General features: G+C 36.4%; 3 protein-coding genes across 4 annotated transcripts; 1 reads left to right on the top strand and 2 right to left on the bottom strand.

The window, feature by feature from the left end:
* Positions 1–476: 476 nt before the first annotated feature.
* Positions 477–8161, bottom strand: LOC130505226 (ABC transporter D family member 1-like). Of its 2 annotated transcripts, XM_056999832.1 has the most exons (24): positions 7896–8161; positions 7444–7569; positions 7011–7287; positions 6644–6868; positions 6302–6499; positions 5761–6215; positions 5276–5411; positions 5118–5196; positions 4379–4617; positions 3982–4286; positions 3787–3898; positions 3544–3702; positions 3258–3357; positions 3078–3186; positions 2856–2946; positions 2432–2556; positions 2195–2344; positions 2043–2115; positions 1783–1963; positions 1532–1690; positions 1180–1325; positions 862–1101; positions 618–781; positions 477–529 (listed from the first exon to the last, which is right to left on the bottom strand). In XM_056999832.1, exons 2-22 carry the CDS (start codon positions 7503–7505, stop codon positions 946–948), a joined length of 3537 nt encoding a protein of 1178 aa, XP_056855812.1. In that variant the 5' UTR covers positions 7506–7569; positions 7896–8161; the 3' UTR covers positions 477–529; positions 618–781; positions 862–945. The 2 variants fall into 2 exon arrangements, with proteins under 2 accessions (XP_056855812.1, XP_056855813.1); XM_056999833.1 differs by lacking the exons at positions 477–529; positions 618–781; positions 862–1101; positions 1180–1325; positions 1532–1690 and having other exon boundaries at positions 1824–1963; positions 2039–2115; positions 7896–8159.
* Positions 8162–10365: 2204 nt separating this feature from the next.
* Positions 10366–12810, bottom strand: LOC130505225 (L-ascorbate oxidase-like). The gene is made up of 6 exons (XM_056999831.1): positions 12725–12810; positions 12275–12592; positions 12064–12156; positions 11754–11966; positions 11483–11677; positions 10366–11396 (listed from the first exon to the last, which is right to left on the bottom strand). Exons 2-6 carry the CDS (start codon positions 12563–12565, stop codon positions 10443–10445), a joined length of 1746 nt encoding a protein of 581 aa, XP_056855811.1. The 5' UTR covers positions 12566–12592; positions 12725–12810; the 3' UTR covers positions 10366–10442.
* Positions 12811–14804: 1994 nt separating this feature from the next.
* On the top strand, positions 14805–16145 carry LOC130505224 (protein NEN4-like). The gene is made up of 5 exons (XM_056999830.1): positions 14805–15260; positions 15533–15579; positions 15673–15736; positions 15857–15982; positions 16083–16145. The coding sequence occupies exons 1-5, from the start codon at positions 14823–14825 to the stop codon at positions 16143–16145; spliced, it is 738 nt and encodes a 245-aa protein (XP_056855810.1). The 5' UTR covers positions 14805–14822.
* Positions 16146–17357: the final 1212 nt, after the last annotated feature.

Below are 17357 nucleotides of genomic sequence, written 5' to 3'. Positions count from 1 at the left end.
ATACCCCCATATATAATAAGCTTTGTGGTTAAGATATTCCTTAAGCATATGGTCTTATAGCTTTTATTATTATATATAGTTCCACCTTCTTAAGTGTCTTGCTGATTTTTTACTCTGCCGTCTGTTCAATAGATCGCAGCTCCCAGTTTCCTTCTCCGTCAATCAGCCTTAGTTCCAATGAGTGGAACGGTATTCAACGCCGGACGCTGAGGGTTGTTTTTTTTGAGAAAAAAGGGTAATGAGATTTCGGTAAAAAAGAGTTCTTATGTGGTTATATAATGATATGATTGAAAGAAAACAAGAACTTAACTTGTGATGAGGTTTATGAAAGTAATCCCATGTCTTTCGCTCCCTGTAGAGCTGTTCCTCAACATTCAACACTCGTCGCGCTGCAAATCCAAAAGTGTATATCATTAAACAAAAAGGGAAAAGAACATTTGCAAAACTACAGGAGGAGAAAGACTTGATCATTTTACTTGGTGCATTCATCTAGGATTCCAAACTTGGGTCTGTGAAAGAATAAACGTGCCTACAATGCCAGAAACAAGTCAGATTATTCACGTGCATCATAAAACTATATATCCTGAGTGGTTGTTGCCTCTTCACAAGAGACTTACCATGCCAAGCCTCTGTTGCTCTCCAAGAGATAATATGTCTTCCCAGTTGGTTGTAGCATCCCAACCACTTTCATCTCTTTCCAAAAGATACACTAACCGAACATTCTCCAGGATGGTTTTCAGATGAGCGTCCAGAACGCTTCCCGCTTCTGTTGAGCTTTCTCCTGTTACTCGCAAACAATCAGATGAGAGATAGGGGGAGGGAAGATCATGGTGGTAAGAGATAAGTTTCTCTATAGATTACCATTATTGGTGTAGTAGAACTTAGCGGCTCTTTTCTCTGCTTCGTCTTTAGATAGAGGGTATATAATCTGATCTCTCAGCGTCCCTAAGCATGTATATGGTCGCTGCGGCACAAAAAATATGCCATTCCCTGACCCAAGTTCTTTGATATCCAATGATGGTTTGGCAAGTCTTCCACATACAGTTGGCCATATATCTCTAAGCACTCTAAATACTGAAGTCTTTCCACTACCATTTGGTCCTGAAATATTTTGCTTCCGTAAGCTCTAGGTTCATGCAAAAAAAAAAAAAAATCTACGACGAATATTAATTCACCAACCTGTGACGAGCAGGCTTTCCCTGCAACTATTTCGCATGACAACTGGCTAGCCATTAACTTCTGCGCAGGGGTAATGATATCCACCTCTGAAAAGGATATTCGATCTTGAGAATCCAAGCGGCTTGTGTGATTTTCTGAGGTAACACCTGAATATAGTAGGGACAAAACGAGTATGATCAACCCGAGTAAATACATTCTCTATAACGCATGTCTAAGTCCAATATTTTTTAAGCATATAAGACTCAACCAGTGAAAAGATTATGAAAAACCACGGTCAAAATTATGCATTGTGCAAGCACATGAACTATCAATATTATGACTTCAAAATGTGAGCGCGATATATGGAATGTACCTGACTGAGAAGCATCCAAAAACTCATCGAGCTCAAAAATTCTGTTAATACCACCAGAGAGCTCAAGGAACTTCTTGTGTAGTTCAAGAATATCACCAAACGCCATAAAGCTTTGAGACACGACAGAAGCTAGATACCGCAATGCATGTGCCAATTCACCTGGTATCAAGACATCATGCAAGAAAGCGTGTTATATAGAGAGAACTTGCTAACTTATTTGGCTCATGTCAGAAAGTGTGACAGATCTTCACCTTGAGTGGAGACAAGTGCTCTATCTCCCTTGTGTTCTAGGGCATACAACAAACTCAATCCCCAAGTCACATTATTGGGAAGTTGCTTAGTCACGAAATCATCAAGTATGCCATACACCCATTTCTTCTTCAAGAGCATGAGAGAGTGGTCCAGTAGTGCCCTGAATTTTGTGTCAACCATCTGTTCCATGAAAAATAAAAACAGGTAAATAGCTAGCCCAGAATCCAACAGTTATAGCAAAGGAACTTAAGACACTTGCAGCTTTTTCTCGAGCTCCGCCTCCAAAGAAGGCAATGGATTCAGCATGAGTGTTCAGTCTCTCGTGCATAAACCTACATAAGGAGGAAGACGTTGGTCCAGATACTCGCTATAACGCAATCATCTTAAAAATTAGAAACGTAAAATCATTACCTAAATTTCCCCTCAAGCTGCTGTTCTTCACCGGCTAGATCACCAAAATCGGGAGCAAAACGTCTCAGGAAACCCAGACCAAGTAACATATATGTGTAAAGTATGGCAACTCCCCTTTGACCAGTCAATAGCTTCATCCTCCAGGTGAACCTTCAATTTGTTTTTTTTTCTTTTTGAAACTCAAACCAAGGACCATGAAACAGATATCAGGAAAACAATCCAACAAAATGTACTTACCACAGAATATCAACCGATGGCTTAACCATTCCAGTAAGAAGTCCAGACAAGTCAGTGGTTAACTTTTCCAGGTCACGAGTGAGTCTCTGGTCTGCGTCAATAGTATTGCCTGACATGTGGAAAACCTGCATAGATATGAACCCAATGAGATCTTTATTGTCTCTAAATTTGCGATATCAATTTACAAGAAAAGGAACAAACAAACTAACAGCCTCTATGAAGCATATAACAAACACAAATCAATATCCATTTCAAATTGGTGTGGATCAGCATACTTCTTACATAAGTGCAAATAACACATCATGCTTTCTTTTAGCCTTTAGGTCAAGTTGCACTGTTTAACTCAAGTTCATCGTCATAATTCAAAATGCATGAATGGGGTATGCTAGCATAGTATCTTTGAGCATCATAGATCTGAATTGACCTTGTAAAACGCATTATTTCTCAAGTAATTCCGTAGCAGATGTTGAGTCAAACGAATCCTCCACCCTAAAGCTAGCCTCTGCGTTAGATGCCTGAAAACAATGTTTGAACCCACATCAGCAAGGGGTTCCTTAAATGTAACTGATAGTCTAACAAAAACTCCAAAATACATAAAAATAAAGAACACAACGAAGTTTTAAACTTGCATAAAAAGGAAATTTACTTTAATGAAGGAGCAATGACAGCAGATGCACTACTTTGGATAACACTCAAACCAATCAAACGAACAAATGCGGCTTTATCTTGCTCCAAGACATACTTCACAGTGGTCCCTGCGAAATTAAATGTGGTTGTCAGAAAAGTAGCCCTATCAATAACAATTAGGTAACCTAACAGAGTATACCATTCAAAGAGGCTATTCGGTCAGAGATTAATGTTCTTGAGACGACAAGGCAAGCAACCAAAAGCAGTTGTCCTCCTTGTTTGTCAAATAGAGTGGGTATCTGAAACATAACAGTGAAACGGTCAGCTACTTTTAGCATAAATGTGGGACGAATAAGTTAGCCAAATGAAATAAATATTCGCCTTCCAAGGAAGCTAAAGAGGAAATGCACATGTATTTACTTCTAGGTTAACAAAAATTGGTACAAGTGTTTTCAACAAAATTCACACTAATAACTCAAGCTCACCAATGTGTTTAACATTGCAGCTACTCTTAATGGCAACGCCCTTGGCGATGTTCGAGGTTGAGGAAAACGAGGCAACACAACACTTTTATCAACAACTGGTGATTTTGCAATTGACTGTGTCAAGTACGCCTGAGCCTTTGAATTAGTAGTGGCAGATTCCTACAGCACCAAGTAACAAGGTTATAACCACCACAAAGCACCCCTCAACGAAAGTTAAAAAAAAAATCATAAGCTGTTGAAGACCTTTCTAGCTGCAGCAAACGCTCGTTGAACAACCATCGCATCATTTTGACGATCGTTCTCTGAAATTTTCGCTGAATCAACTCCAGCGTCCGTCAGAGGTGCAGAGTCGTCCCTGAAGTTTAGTCCTTTTAAATAAGTAAATGCAAAATAAAACTTTGATAACGCTCACAAAGATGGTAAAGAAACAATTCCAACCTCTTGTAGTGAACACTCCATCCCCCTTCTCCATCTAATGACAGAACAACGTCATGGAATGCAACAAGGGCTGGACGATGGGAGATTGTTATGCAAGAAGTTCCCATAGCTCGAACCTTAGCAGCAAAACGTTCTTCCATATCAGTTGTCACAGCACTCGTGCACTCATCAAGAATTGCAAATTTAGGTTTGTGGTAGAACAGTCTGGCCATTCCCAATCTCTGTTGCTCTCCAAGAGATAATTCATCACCCCAATTAACCTCCTTGTCAGGTCGGTAGCGATCCAATAAATATTCTAGGTCAACCTAGAAAAGCAGAAAGTCCACAAAAATAAGCAAAACAAACAAATCCTGACAGAAAACGCTATTCACTGGTTTTAAGTAAATAGAATACCAACATTTTCCAATAGCTCCACCATTCCAGTCTCAGTGAGCGGTACAGTCTCTTGATCAGACGTAAGAGGATATATTAACTGGTCACGAAGTGTTCCAACTGCCATATAGGGCCGTTGGGGCACGTAGAAGATCTCTTTGTTAAGATCAGAACCAACTCCAGGCTTCACAATGTGGCCAGACACCAGGGGCCATAGACCTCCTAGTACTCGGAAAAGGGAACTCTTGCCACTTCCATTAGGACCTACAATACATATTGTTTAATAATTAAATGAAAAGAGAGAATAATGATAACATCAGGCAGACTGATATCAACATAGCAAACGTGAATGTTATTGCATAAACTAAAGTAAAAGAATTGAATAACAGAAGGTGTCGACTAAATAAATCTCAGAAGATGATGTGTTGCCACACCATTCCCTAACACCCTAATCGTTGAACTGGGCATGAATGAGTCGTCTATAAATAGGTATAGCAAATCAAACTTTGACAAGGTTATATGGCTATCCCTTCCCCCCGTATACAAGAAGAATTACTTCTTCCAATGGATCTTCAGTTCACATCCCCATTTCTTAATTCTCTTCATAAAGACAACAAAGGGTACTAAAATTTCCATCTTTGCTTCTCATCCCAAGGATCATAGAACAATAAAGTAGCAGCATAGGCCATTCTATCAATAATTTTTGCTATGAAAAGGAAATTTGTTAGTAACAAAATGTCACTCCCTAGAAGTAAAGCGTTCACCTGTAATAAGAAGATTAGATCCTTGCTCAACTCGAAGGGTGAGATCCTCCACCAAAACATTTCCCGTTGGAGTAACAACCTGAAGTGCATTAAGTAATATTAAGAACACAGGCCTTTGGAGAAGGATGACAAGAACATTGAATCTGTGTTCGAACTACCTTGACACCCGAAAACTCAACATAGCTAGCCTCAGTAAGGTAATTTCTGCTTCTATTTCTCTGTAAAGATGTTTTATCATCACCACTGAGTTCTCTCGAGACAGCCATCAACTCATGGATTCGGTCAGCATAACCACTGTTGGAAGCAAAAACATTTCAATAATTAGAAAGCATAGCCACCACAACTGATGGGTGTAAAATTAAGTGTAATTAATTTCTCCATCGCATATAAACTCACTAATAGCGCAAAAGTAAACGGCTAGGAAGAATGTTTCTTAAATCAGAAATTTTTTTTCATCCTCGCTAATGTTCTATAGGGACTAACAACTGAACTCTTACTCTTTTGCTTACGGTAAACAAAATCAACTCTCCTTAATAAAGCACTTAACAGCAAAGAAATACATATGTCCGCAGATTTTCAGACAAACGGCTACACAATGTTTCAGTTTAAAAAGTTTGGCATGAGATTTATCATAACGTATTACCTGAGTCGGCTGAGCCGCCTGGAACTTATAGAAAGTGTTCCTAACGCCTGAAAGAGAGAAATAATGACACTGGTGTGATATCTTATATTGCTTAGCATCTCTGCTCTCCCTAAGGTCGAGTCATCAGGTCTTAGATGCCCAGAGAAGAATGGCTCGATGATCAGAATAACAGCAACTGTGGCACCAAGATACTTCAGCAGAAAATCTTGGATCATGCCAAACCACCAGTGATCATGAAGGACGTCACTCATATGAGTAACAAGATTCTTGAACTTTTGTTGTATATGAGATTCTTCCCTGGTTTCCCCACCATAGAATGCTATGCTTTCCGAGTGAGTCCTTAAGCGTGAATGAAGTTGTCGGTACTCCCCTTCCAACTGCTGCTCTTTGGACATCAATTTGCCAAAAGAAGGAGAAAAGGTCCTTATCGCAGTACCGGCTCCCAGTACATATGCCTGGACAACACTTGTTCAAGTTAGTTCATAAATGGCCCAGTCCAGAGTCAATGTTGCAAACACAGAAAACTAAACAAAAAAATCACCAGTATCCAGAAGATGTATTTTGGACTAGCATATGAACAAAGGCGCCATGCATACAAAATCCCATCAGTAACTGCTGTCAAATCATCCTGTATAAGCTCGCTCAACTCTGAGGAGAATCTTGGTACATCGCTGGCAATTCGCTGCTCCGGGTGCGTAATCCGACCATCCACATGTGATATTTTATAGTATACCATATTCTGAAACAATCATAAATGAAGATTAAATTTGTATCCAGCAGTGTGAAGTATAATAGATATGCTCACTTCTCAAAAACATAATACCACAAAAGAAATGGTAAATAATTGAATTGCCTCCATACAAAAAGACACAGAGATGGTTACCTCAAAGTAATGTGAATGGATAAGTTTCGTCAATATCTTTCTGAAACGCAAACTCAAGGCCCCAGTTATGTACTTTGACGTAGCGTGCGTAGTCGATAGCATGAAACACAAGAAAATATTCTCGGAGATAAGACGTAGAAACAGTGGGGCACGCCTTAAGAAAGCGGCACGGAATAGGAAACCTTGAACTTTCGCCAATCTATTGCTCAAAGCAGTTCTGAAAACCTGTGATTTGCAAAAAGTATAAAAGATTGAGAAAAATAATCATAACTTTTTGGTCAGCTATTGGGGGGGAGATAACATGAAACAAAAGCATGAAGCAACAAGAGGAATCAATATAAGGAAAGTATAGAGAGGAAATGCATACCACAGTGGCGAGTAGTGCGAGAAGATCCCTGGCGCCCATTTTTCCCATCTGAGACAAGAGGATAGCAGTGAGAACCTGAAGAGACTTCAATCCTCCTCCTTTCTTCTTTGGTGTGGCTTTCTTTGCATTCTTATTGTTTCCTCTCCGCTTTTCCAATGCTTCACCATCACCACCACTCCGCCCACGGGAAGAATCAAGCCTAGGGGAGCTGATCCTTGATTTTAAGTAAAAAGCTCCACCAGCAGCTACGATCCCAGCCGCAAGCAGTATAGATTTCCTATAAAAATTAACAGAGGGCGAAAGAAATGAAACAAAATAACTAATGAACACAAAAAATTTTTTAAAAAAAGGGAGAAATAAATATGATATCACATCCCCAAGAAGAGGTAGTAAAAGGATACAGAAGAAGAAGAAGCAAAGCAATGATAGTTACCGTCTTGAAGCAACGAGACTCCGACCCCGCTCAGTTAACTGCAATAGCTGGAGAGAAGGCATGGCTGGAAACCAAAACTAAGGTTCTTGTTGTTGATAACAAGAACAAGGTGCACTACTAAACACCCTGAAACGAGACCAAACTACCAAATGTTAAAATAAAAGAAACAACCAAATCATAACATATATGTAAAAGCAAAGTAAGCACAACATCAGCTAAAATAAAAGTTCGGAATCATCATCAAATCAAATCAAATCTGGTGGATTCGATAATCTCTTTCCCACTCTTCTTCCGAAACAAAACAAAAAAAGGAAAATAGTGTCAACTTGGATCAATCTAATTTCCCATGGAATCGATAAATCTATACAGAGATGATTAGCTTAATACGATAAAATGATTCATTTACTATTTGATAATCCAAACAGCTTAGCAAAAATCGGTGAAAAATTTACCTCAGCAATGAGAGATTTCTCCACGACGAGAAGTAACACAATAATGAATCGAAATCGCTCTTCTTCTTCTTCTTCTTCTGAGTAATCGTAAATCGTAACAGCAACTACTAGCTCGCTCGCTCGCTCGCCTTCTCGAAACTTTACAACCGAAGAAGATTTTTTAAACTCCGTCGTAGCAGTCTACCGCAACAGAACTCCTCAAATCGAGAGGAAAAAGAGAGCGAGCGAGCCGCGGAACTTGGGAAGATGAGAAGATGATGACGCTCTATTCACACGTGTGAAACTCCTACACCCGTGCCTTTTTTTATTTTTTTTTTCCCTCTTTTATTGATTTCTTTGCTAATTCTGCAAAAAGAAATTTTACAGTGGTAACTTTAAAAATAGTTTCCTTTTTTGTGAGGAGGCCTCCAGAGCGAGTCACATCAATTCTGTATTTTAACTTTTTACTATGATGCAGGAGCATGGCCATTGTTGAGTAGTATGCAGTGTATAATAGTATATTGCTATTCTAACTGTAAAACCTTAAGAAAACTTTGACACGCATAAAAATACCTTAGTTTTACCAAATCAATTGCTGAAGAAAAGTGTTTCAGTTTTGTAACTTTCTTTGTTTTCTGGTATTAATTTTCTCAACTTTTTAAATTTAAAGACAATGTCAATAACGTTTCCTTCATGAAAACTGTTTATGACTTCTGACCAGAGAGAAAAAGTTTATGAAATGGAATGTGTTGACTAGGAACAGTGCAAATTGTACTCTGCATGATTGAAGCACATAGATCAAATGTTTGATGGTCTCCCATACTTTTCCTGACAATATTACATCACCTTTCTACAAACATACATAATTTGAACCTTGGATAACAGTTGGTCTTTACAAAAATAAGATAGGCCTTAGTTTTATATGAAACCCCAATACATAATATTATGGCACAAAAAGAAAATAAAGTATTATGGCCTTATGGGCCTTTTCGTTCACGGGTCTTTCTAAAACCATCAAGGGATACAACATATTGAACAGAATAATATCTGGTCTTTAGCCTCCTTGTCAAGAGAAAAACTTGCATAGCTTTGTACGTTTTGACGTGGTTTTGAGCTATTCTGGTTGATCGTAAGTGTTAAAGCAAATAAAAGATATTATCTCTAACGATCGCAATAACGCAGAAAACACCAATTACGGAGATTATGGGAAAAATGGTTATCTTCGGCATGGTGTATGGATTCTCGTATGGCGGAAGAATTGTTAGCGATAAAATCGTCTATTTAGTGTTTTTTAATACTATAATAGCATAATTAATTTAAGAAAACGATGGCAGTGAAAAAATAATATATACTATTTGTTATCACAAATTTACACATTAAAGTTTTAGAATCACTCTAATTATAGAAAATATGATCTCTCTATGCTACGTCTTTAGGGTTGCCGCTTCCAGGTTATATATTAGATGTTTTCCATGTGTAGCTAAAATTTTAAAAAAATTGAGAAACATTAAAAATTTATGCGGTTTTTACAATGAAAACACATATTTGAACAAAAATATAATTTTTAAAAGTCTATAAAATTGTAATAAAAATACAAATTCTTTTTTTTTTACAATATCTTAAACCCCCAATGTAACTTTTAACATAAAATACATCTTCATGGAAATACATATCTTTATTTTATTTTTGAACAAATGAAAATACATATCTTTATAAAAATACATATATGTATGGAAAAAGTATCTACTTATATATTTTAACCAAATTCATAAATATCAATGCAAGGTTTACGATTAAAAGGCACATCTTTCACAGTGTTTTTGAATCCCTGTAGATGTTATAAATCTAAAAAGGTATTTGACAGTGTTTTTAAAACCGGACCGGCGAGTGAACCGGAAATATTTTGGGTCACGGGTCATTGTGGTTTGACCTGGTTCGACCGGAGTCGATTAGATTAAACTGAATTTATTATTTTATAAATATTATATATATTTTTTTTCAAAAAATAGTCATAATGTTTAGAAAACTTTGAAAAATAAAAAATTAAAATGTGAAAAAAAAATTAATAGTTCAAATCTAAAGTCAATAGGAAAAAAAACATTTAAAGTTTATTCTCCAAATCTTTGTCCTTCTAAATCTTCATCACCTATAAAAATTATATACACATTAGTTACAAAACTCTATTTTGGTTGCAATTTGTGACAAACAAAATAGTATATATGTTAAAAAGGGAGAAAAAATAATTATTTTATTAACAAAATTTTGATTTTTATACGAACCAGGGTTTCGTCGGTTCGTTGGGTCACTTGGTTCCCGGGTTTTTAGCGGTTCAACATGGGTTTTTAACCGGTTCAACTTTAGTTGGGTTTTGACATTAAACCAATCCGGATAGGTGTCCGGTTCGCGGTTGAACCCGGTCCGACCACCGGTCCGGTCCGGGTTTAACAACACTGGTATTTGACCAAAAAAAAACTAAAAAGGTATAAAACAATAAGAAAAAAAGCATTTCCATAAATTCCATCTATTTGGCCTTACAAAAATTACCAAAAGATTTAATAAAACATTTTATCAGCGTCTAGTCTGACCACAACCCATGATAGAAGAAGGCAAATTAGCAACCCTATCGATCCCATACTCGAACACAATCCTCATTCCCATGAAAAAATGCGACTCAATGTGGCAATGAAACGCCCACACGCCAGGATTATCCGCTCTAAAACGCAGCGCAGTCCACCCATACGGTTGTACCGCAACCGTGTTTTTCATAATCGGGTCAACCAGATTATACCTTTTCGGATCATTCGACTCGTTAAACTTCCCTTCACCATACCCGAGCACCCAAAAATCATGACCGTGTAAATGCCACGGGTGCGTTTCGCTATTGTTGATACTCATCGTATTAGCGTTCTGTAAAATCACGTCAACTGTGGAGTAGAACTTCAGTCTGTAGATCCCGTCGCTCATCGTTGCGTTAGCGTTTGAGGGTACCACGAATATGTCGTAGTTTTTAGAATCGTAACTCTCTGGCGGTGTGAAACGCCAGTCAAATGCGTCTGTAAAATTATGCTTTAACGCGATTAAATATGGCGTTGTAGGGTGTTGGTAGGAAACGTTGTTGACCGACCACCGCATGTATCCGTTAACTTTGTTCTGTGTGTTCAAGAGCACAATCACTTTGTCGGAACTCTCTGGCGGGGCGTGTACGTATCCTTTACGCGCCTTGATTGCTAAGCTTTGTGCGAGACGGTGGCGCGTGTCGTTCCATTTTGGCCGAAAGCTGGAGGATGCCAGCGTCGGAGGACGCTGACGTGGGTGATTAGGGTGGTAGTTGAGTACAGCGGTTGCTGGTGGAGTTTTCTCTTGACGGCTAACGATGCTCGTGGTGATCCAATAGTTTCGGCTAGGGTTTTGATCTGCCTTGAGAAGCACGGAATAAGTTTCTCCTGAGTATATGAAGAGATTCCTCACAGTGAATGGTTCAACGTAGTGTCCATCGGCTTCAACGACAGTTAAGTTATGTCCCTATCGTTTTATTTCACTCATTAGAGAAAGGAAGGCAGAAACAGAGTGGGAAAGAAAATGGTTACTTGCATCTCAAGCTAGCTTACCTCAATTTGGAAACTGAGAGCAGAGAGAGCCGTCAAGCTACCAATTCGAAGCCGGTACGTCTTTCCGGGGATAACCGTGAGGACGAAACGCGAACAATCAGCGTTTGAAGCGTTACAGACTTCAGCTTCCGAGCGCTGAGGAGTCATTAAGTTGTTTGTGCAGTTGAATCTTCCTCTTCCTTGTATCATAAGCGACTGATATTATAACATCCAAAAAAACAATTAGGTCAATAAAAAATTAAGAATCTGACTTATATGGAAATTCATTCACCTGTGGCTCACCAACCCATTTAAAGGGTATGGATGCTAAACCGGTCGCTTTCTCGGACATGCTTTTGTGGTACCAATCGGTTAACAAAAGGCTCCGGTCATCATCGTATTTAAACGGTTCAGGTTCTGTACTTGGAGGAGAAACTCGAATCATTCCTATTAATCCAGATTCTCTCTGCATCCCATAGTGTGAATGGTACATGTATGTCCCAGGCTACAGAGGAAATTAAAATAAATAAATAACAGAATAATAAATATAATTGCATAAAGAAAGATTGGAAACTATTTTTGAGAGTTTATGAACTTTGTACTCTATCAACGACGAACTGGTATGTGAATATCTCTCCAGGAAGAATTGGACATTGAGTAACACCTTCTACTCCATCAAACCATGGTGTCCCAATCTGAAACCCAAATTATTTATCACAAGCATTCATCGAGTGTTGTGATATGTTTGTTGAAAAAATTAAAAAAAAACATACTAAAACCGTATAAAATTTTGACTAGGATTTGTGTACGTACCTGTCTGATGCCATGCCAATGGACAGCGACATTTTCAGTCATGAAGCTATTCTTGAGCTCGACGATGATGGTGTCACCTTGTTGAGCTTTGATGGTAGGACCTGGAAACTGGCCATTTATTGTGATGACTAGCTTCTCAAAACAATCTGGTGACTTAAGCTCATACTTCACTTCCCACTTGAATCGCCGGATCTTTCCCTCAACAAGGACGGAAGAAGAGAACAGGGTGATGAAACAGATGACCATAAGAGTGAAGACATGACTTGTGTCAGAAAATCCACTGGATCTCATGATTTACTTGGTTGTGTCTCCGAGAATCTGTATTAAAGAAGATAAGAAACAGTTGTTTTCAGTGGAGCATTTTCCAGCGAACACTTGATTTTAAAAATATATAACAAAGATCGAGATTCTTGTTGCGGTATTATTAATGCATGCATATATACAGATTACATAATGATAAGTCATGTGAAGTCGAAGACACTTGTCCGCGTTGTTTGTGTAAGAAAATTCTACAAATATTGGATCATATTTTGAAAGTCTTCACTGATTTTTCTTTGTTTTTTTTTTGACAAATATTTTCAACTAGGTGTTTTGCCGCACATGCGGACATAATCTACTTAGGAATAATTATTAGTTTATGTTTTACTAATTCAAAAATTAATATAATAAATAATTAGTTATGTTTTAACATAAAGTTTAAATCAAACATCAAATATATATGATAAAAACTTCATCAAAATATATATGTTTCTTATTGTAATAAACTATTAAAATTACTTATATATTAGAAATACTTTAGCAAATATTTTATACAAATATTTTTGACTGCTTAATATTTAATTATAATTTTTCTATATCTTAATGTTTTATAATAAAAATATTATTTTAGATAACAACAAAATCTATACTATTATTTATGAAGTGATTTAGCATATACTATTATGGAGAAGTTGACACATAAGCTAAATCACTTCATAAATAATAGTATAGATATTGACTTTAAAACATTCATTTTGATTTTTCTTTTTACATATTTTAGAACCAGCGTAAATTTTAGGTTATGTAATAAATGAAAACTAATTTGACCCCAAGATAAAATGAATTATTAGTTCCTAGTTGGCAGGTTGGTCCCCTTGCATGCCATGTGATTAAAGATAAACCAGTTGCCTTTTTAGAGAAACATTCGAGGGAAAACGCGTAATACTATTCTATGATTTGGTGATAATTTCTAATAATACATCGACATACAAATAAATAGAATATAATATTATATGTACCATATCAATTTCGTATGTCATAAAAGTCGAGTATGTTTGATGCTTTTACACGACTTTCCACTTTTTCTTTAGCAATCACATAATAGTCATATTACGGAATCCTAATACCGAGTTTCAGTAAACTGAAACATCTAACAAAATTGTAACAATTTTATGATATATCAATCCTCCATCAATGTCAACTACGATCCAATTAATCTCCAATCACGATTAATTGTTAAGAATGTGATATTCATCCCACTAAAACATATTTTCCCCCTTTTGTTTAATATTAAAAACCTCTGACTGTGTGAGTTTCAAGTTAAAGACTATTAGTAAAAAGTGCATCCTTGGTGTGGATAGAATCACTAAAGCAATAACATCAGATGATTTGTGAAATTTGCTAAGTTTACATAATTTCAATACAATGAATAATTATTAACAGTAAAAGAAAAGAACAATTGAATGGGTTTTTGGTCCAATACAAGAAAATAGTTTTGACCAAGCACAAGCACTGACTGATTTCTTTTTGAAAATATCTAACATGGATTTAGATCCCCACAAGCATTGAGTGATTACTTGCTTAATTTCTGGTTACTGTTCTAATAATAAGTGAAATCAATGATGTACCATGGCATTAGTATCAATTGTCAACTATCACCATTCAACTACTTGGTAAAATAAATAAGTACCTCATTCCATTGTACGATAAAAAGGCCACGCCAACAAAGAAAAGAGTCGCTCGGATTACGTCTGAAGGAAAAATACGGTACACAAATATCCATGCTATTAAAAAAAAATCCATGCTACAAAGAGAGAAGAGTGATCCCATGTTAGACCCGAGATGTCTTTTGTGTTATCCAAAAATCTAGTAAAGCCCATTACCATATCGTTTGGATGTTTCAATAGTTTAGATTACATTTCATTTAAAAAGATGACTACGTACATTCTCCTTCCTCAAAACTAAACAAAGTTGTTTCATATTCTGGTGAACTAAAAGCTTGTGTGTTAAAAAAAAGTGAACTAAAAGCTCTCTGATCCTATTTAGGTTTCCCTATTGTTTTCATTAACAACCCTATTTATTGGTTTGGAACTTTGGATAAAGAAAAAGCAAAGATTCTTACGTACCCCGGACAGCAAAATTTTCTCCATGAAGCTAAATAACCCGTAAAGTAACCTCCAACACGAACCTACAGTTAACTTATGTCACAAGTAATAAACCCCAAATCCACAATAAATATAAACACACTTCTGATCTCAAAATCGATAAGAAAAAAAAAACAGAAATTGATATGGAGATCCAAACATTTCCCAACGAAATTGTATTCTTCGATTTAGAAACTAACGTACCAAACAAAACGGGACAACATTTTCACATTCTAGAGTTTGGTGCCATCATCGTATGTCCACGAAAACTCGAGGAGCTAGAGAGCTTCACAACGCTTATACAACCCAAAGACCTGTCCATGGCCCCATTAAGATCGTCTAGGTCAGATGGGATCACGAGAGCTAAGGTCACAGACGCACCAAGTTTCGAAGATGTGGCTGAGAAGATCTATGGTTTGTTGAACGGTCGAATTTGGGCAGGTCATAACATTAGAAGATTCGATTGCGTTAGGATTAAAGAAGCTTTTGCTGAGATTGGTAAAGCTGCGCCGGAGCCCTCAGGGATCATTGATTCTTTGGGTTTATTAAGTGACAAGTTTGGCAAAAGAGCTGGCAACATGAAGGTATCAAGCATATCCTATGTCAATTTTTAAGAAGATTAATTAGAAATATAAGGCTTTTTATAAGAATCATAGTATACTATGTATTTTTATTTAGATAAAAGTGAATTTACATCTCAAAATTGTATTTAAACAAATACAAATCCTTCTATTTATTACAATATATTTTGAAAATTTATCAACTATCAATGTAAGATTTTAAAATTTATGACACATCAATCTATTTAAAACAACAAACCGATCCATTATCAAGCTTGTTTGGTGTTCTGTTCTAGATGGCAAGTTTGGCTGCCTATTTTGGTCTTGGAGTGCAAAAACACAGGTACCTTAATCATATTCGTGTATGTGTCTTAATGTTACGTAGTTTGTAAGATAATCTGATTACATATATTGATATATATGTTGATAATTGCAGGAGTCTTGACGATGTTCGAATGAATTTAGAGGTCCTCAAGCACTGTTCAACAGTGCTTTTCTTGGTATGTCGTAGCCTCAGAATTCTTCTCTTATCTTTTGCCTTAAATTCTGTTTATTCTTTTTTTCATTACCTATACGTATCAAATAAGTTTATTTATATATGTATTTACATATCTATATAGGAATCTACACTTCCGGATCAATTAGAAGGAAAGTGGCAAAGTTCTTCAAAGATCATGACAAGAAGTCGAAGTCATCACCAAATGGTCCAAAAAGCAATGCCATACACGAAGGGTAGTCTCGGGAAGGTAACAGAATTTCTTCCTTTTCAAGTTATCAGACATTCATATAATTACTAAGATTTTGCTATTGTTCACTTTAAAATGTTCTTGTTTTAAATCTATACAGATGACACAGAATGTGAAGAATATCTTAAGCAAAGCTCAAGCACCCAATCTCTTCAAAGCTTGATTAAACATTCTCATTCTTTGCTTAGATGATTATTTGCAACCCTTAATGGTTGTTATTATTTTTCATAATTTGAAAAATGAATTTCATTGTATATAGAACATTTGTGTTTATGTTCATTGGACATTGGCTATACTGCCAAAAATTCAATAAAAAACAACTTGTATTCTTATTCACCTCACACGGTATTGCTACTGCTAAGTGATTTTAACGCCATATGAATAGATCGTTGTAGTATTACCCAAAAATGACGAAACTTGGAAACAGCTTGTCCATTTTTTGTGTGAACACAATTGTGATGCACATTACATGTGAGGACTTTCTCTTAGCTGCTCAAGCAATCTTGGGTCTTGTTCTCCTTGCGAAACTCAGCAACAGGGTTCAGTTGAAATCCGAGGAAGAGGTTCATTGGTTCACAAAAAAAGTTATTATATGGATGTTTTCGATCCGATGAAATTTGTCAGTTTAAGTTCTATATTGTTTTTATTGTAGTCAAGGAAATCCAATCTGGTTGGAGGATTTAAAACGTATTGGCATTTTCATAATAGTTTTTATTGTAAATATACTCATGTGCAAGTGCAGACCAATTCATCAATACTATTAAACCAGGTTTAAATATTTTCCATTGCATCATGGCATTATCAATGACCTTTAATGAATTCTTTTACTCAAATACTTAAATTTATTATATGTTGGTGGACTAATTTAATAGAAGATACGTACCCTAATACCAAATGAATCACTTATTCCATTTAATCATATAATTGCTGATAGTTGATTAATCGGGAATTTGAAATGACGACAAATTGTGATGACTCCCGAAACTCTAACAATTAGGCCTCGAGGTTTGGAGTTCAGAAGACGAGTGAAGAAAAATACAAAATTATATATTTAAACTATAGACCAATTATAAACCTAATCCTATCTATAAGCTATGACAACGATCCATTTCCATGAAATCATTAGTATTATTTAACATCCTTTAGTCTTCAATTATTGAGGAACGAGCTATTAACTACTCTTCCATCCTATTTAAATGTCGTATAAAAACATTTATCTGTTTAAAAGTAACATCGTTTAAAAGATTGCGAAACTGTTTTTCTAAAACACAACACAGTATACTCCATCCAGGGTTATATATAAAGAAGTATATGATCATCTCGCAAGCTTTGATTGGGTGTGACGTGCATTCGCATTACTTTACGCTATACCTCA

Source organism: Raphanus sativus, unplaced genomic scaffold, assembly GCF_000801105.2.
Source record: "Raphanus sativus cultivar WK10039 unplaced genomic scaffold, ASM80110v3 Scaffold2110, whole genome shotgun sequence".
NCBI classification, from domain to species: Eukaryota; Viridiplantae; Streptophyta; class Magnoliopsida; order Brassicales; family Brassicaceae; genus Raphanus; species Raphanus sativus.
This window is presented reverse-complemented; position numbering and strand designations above follow the sequence as displayed.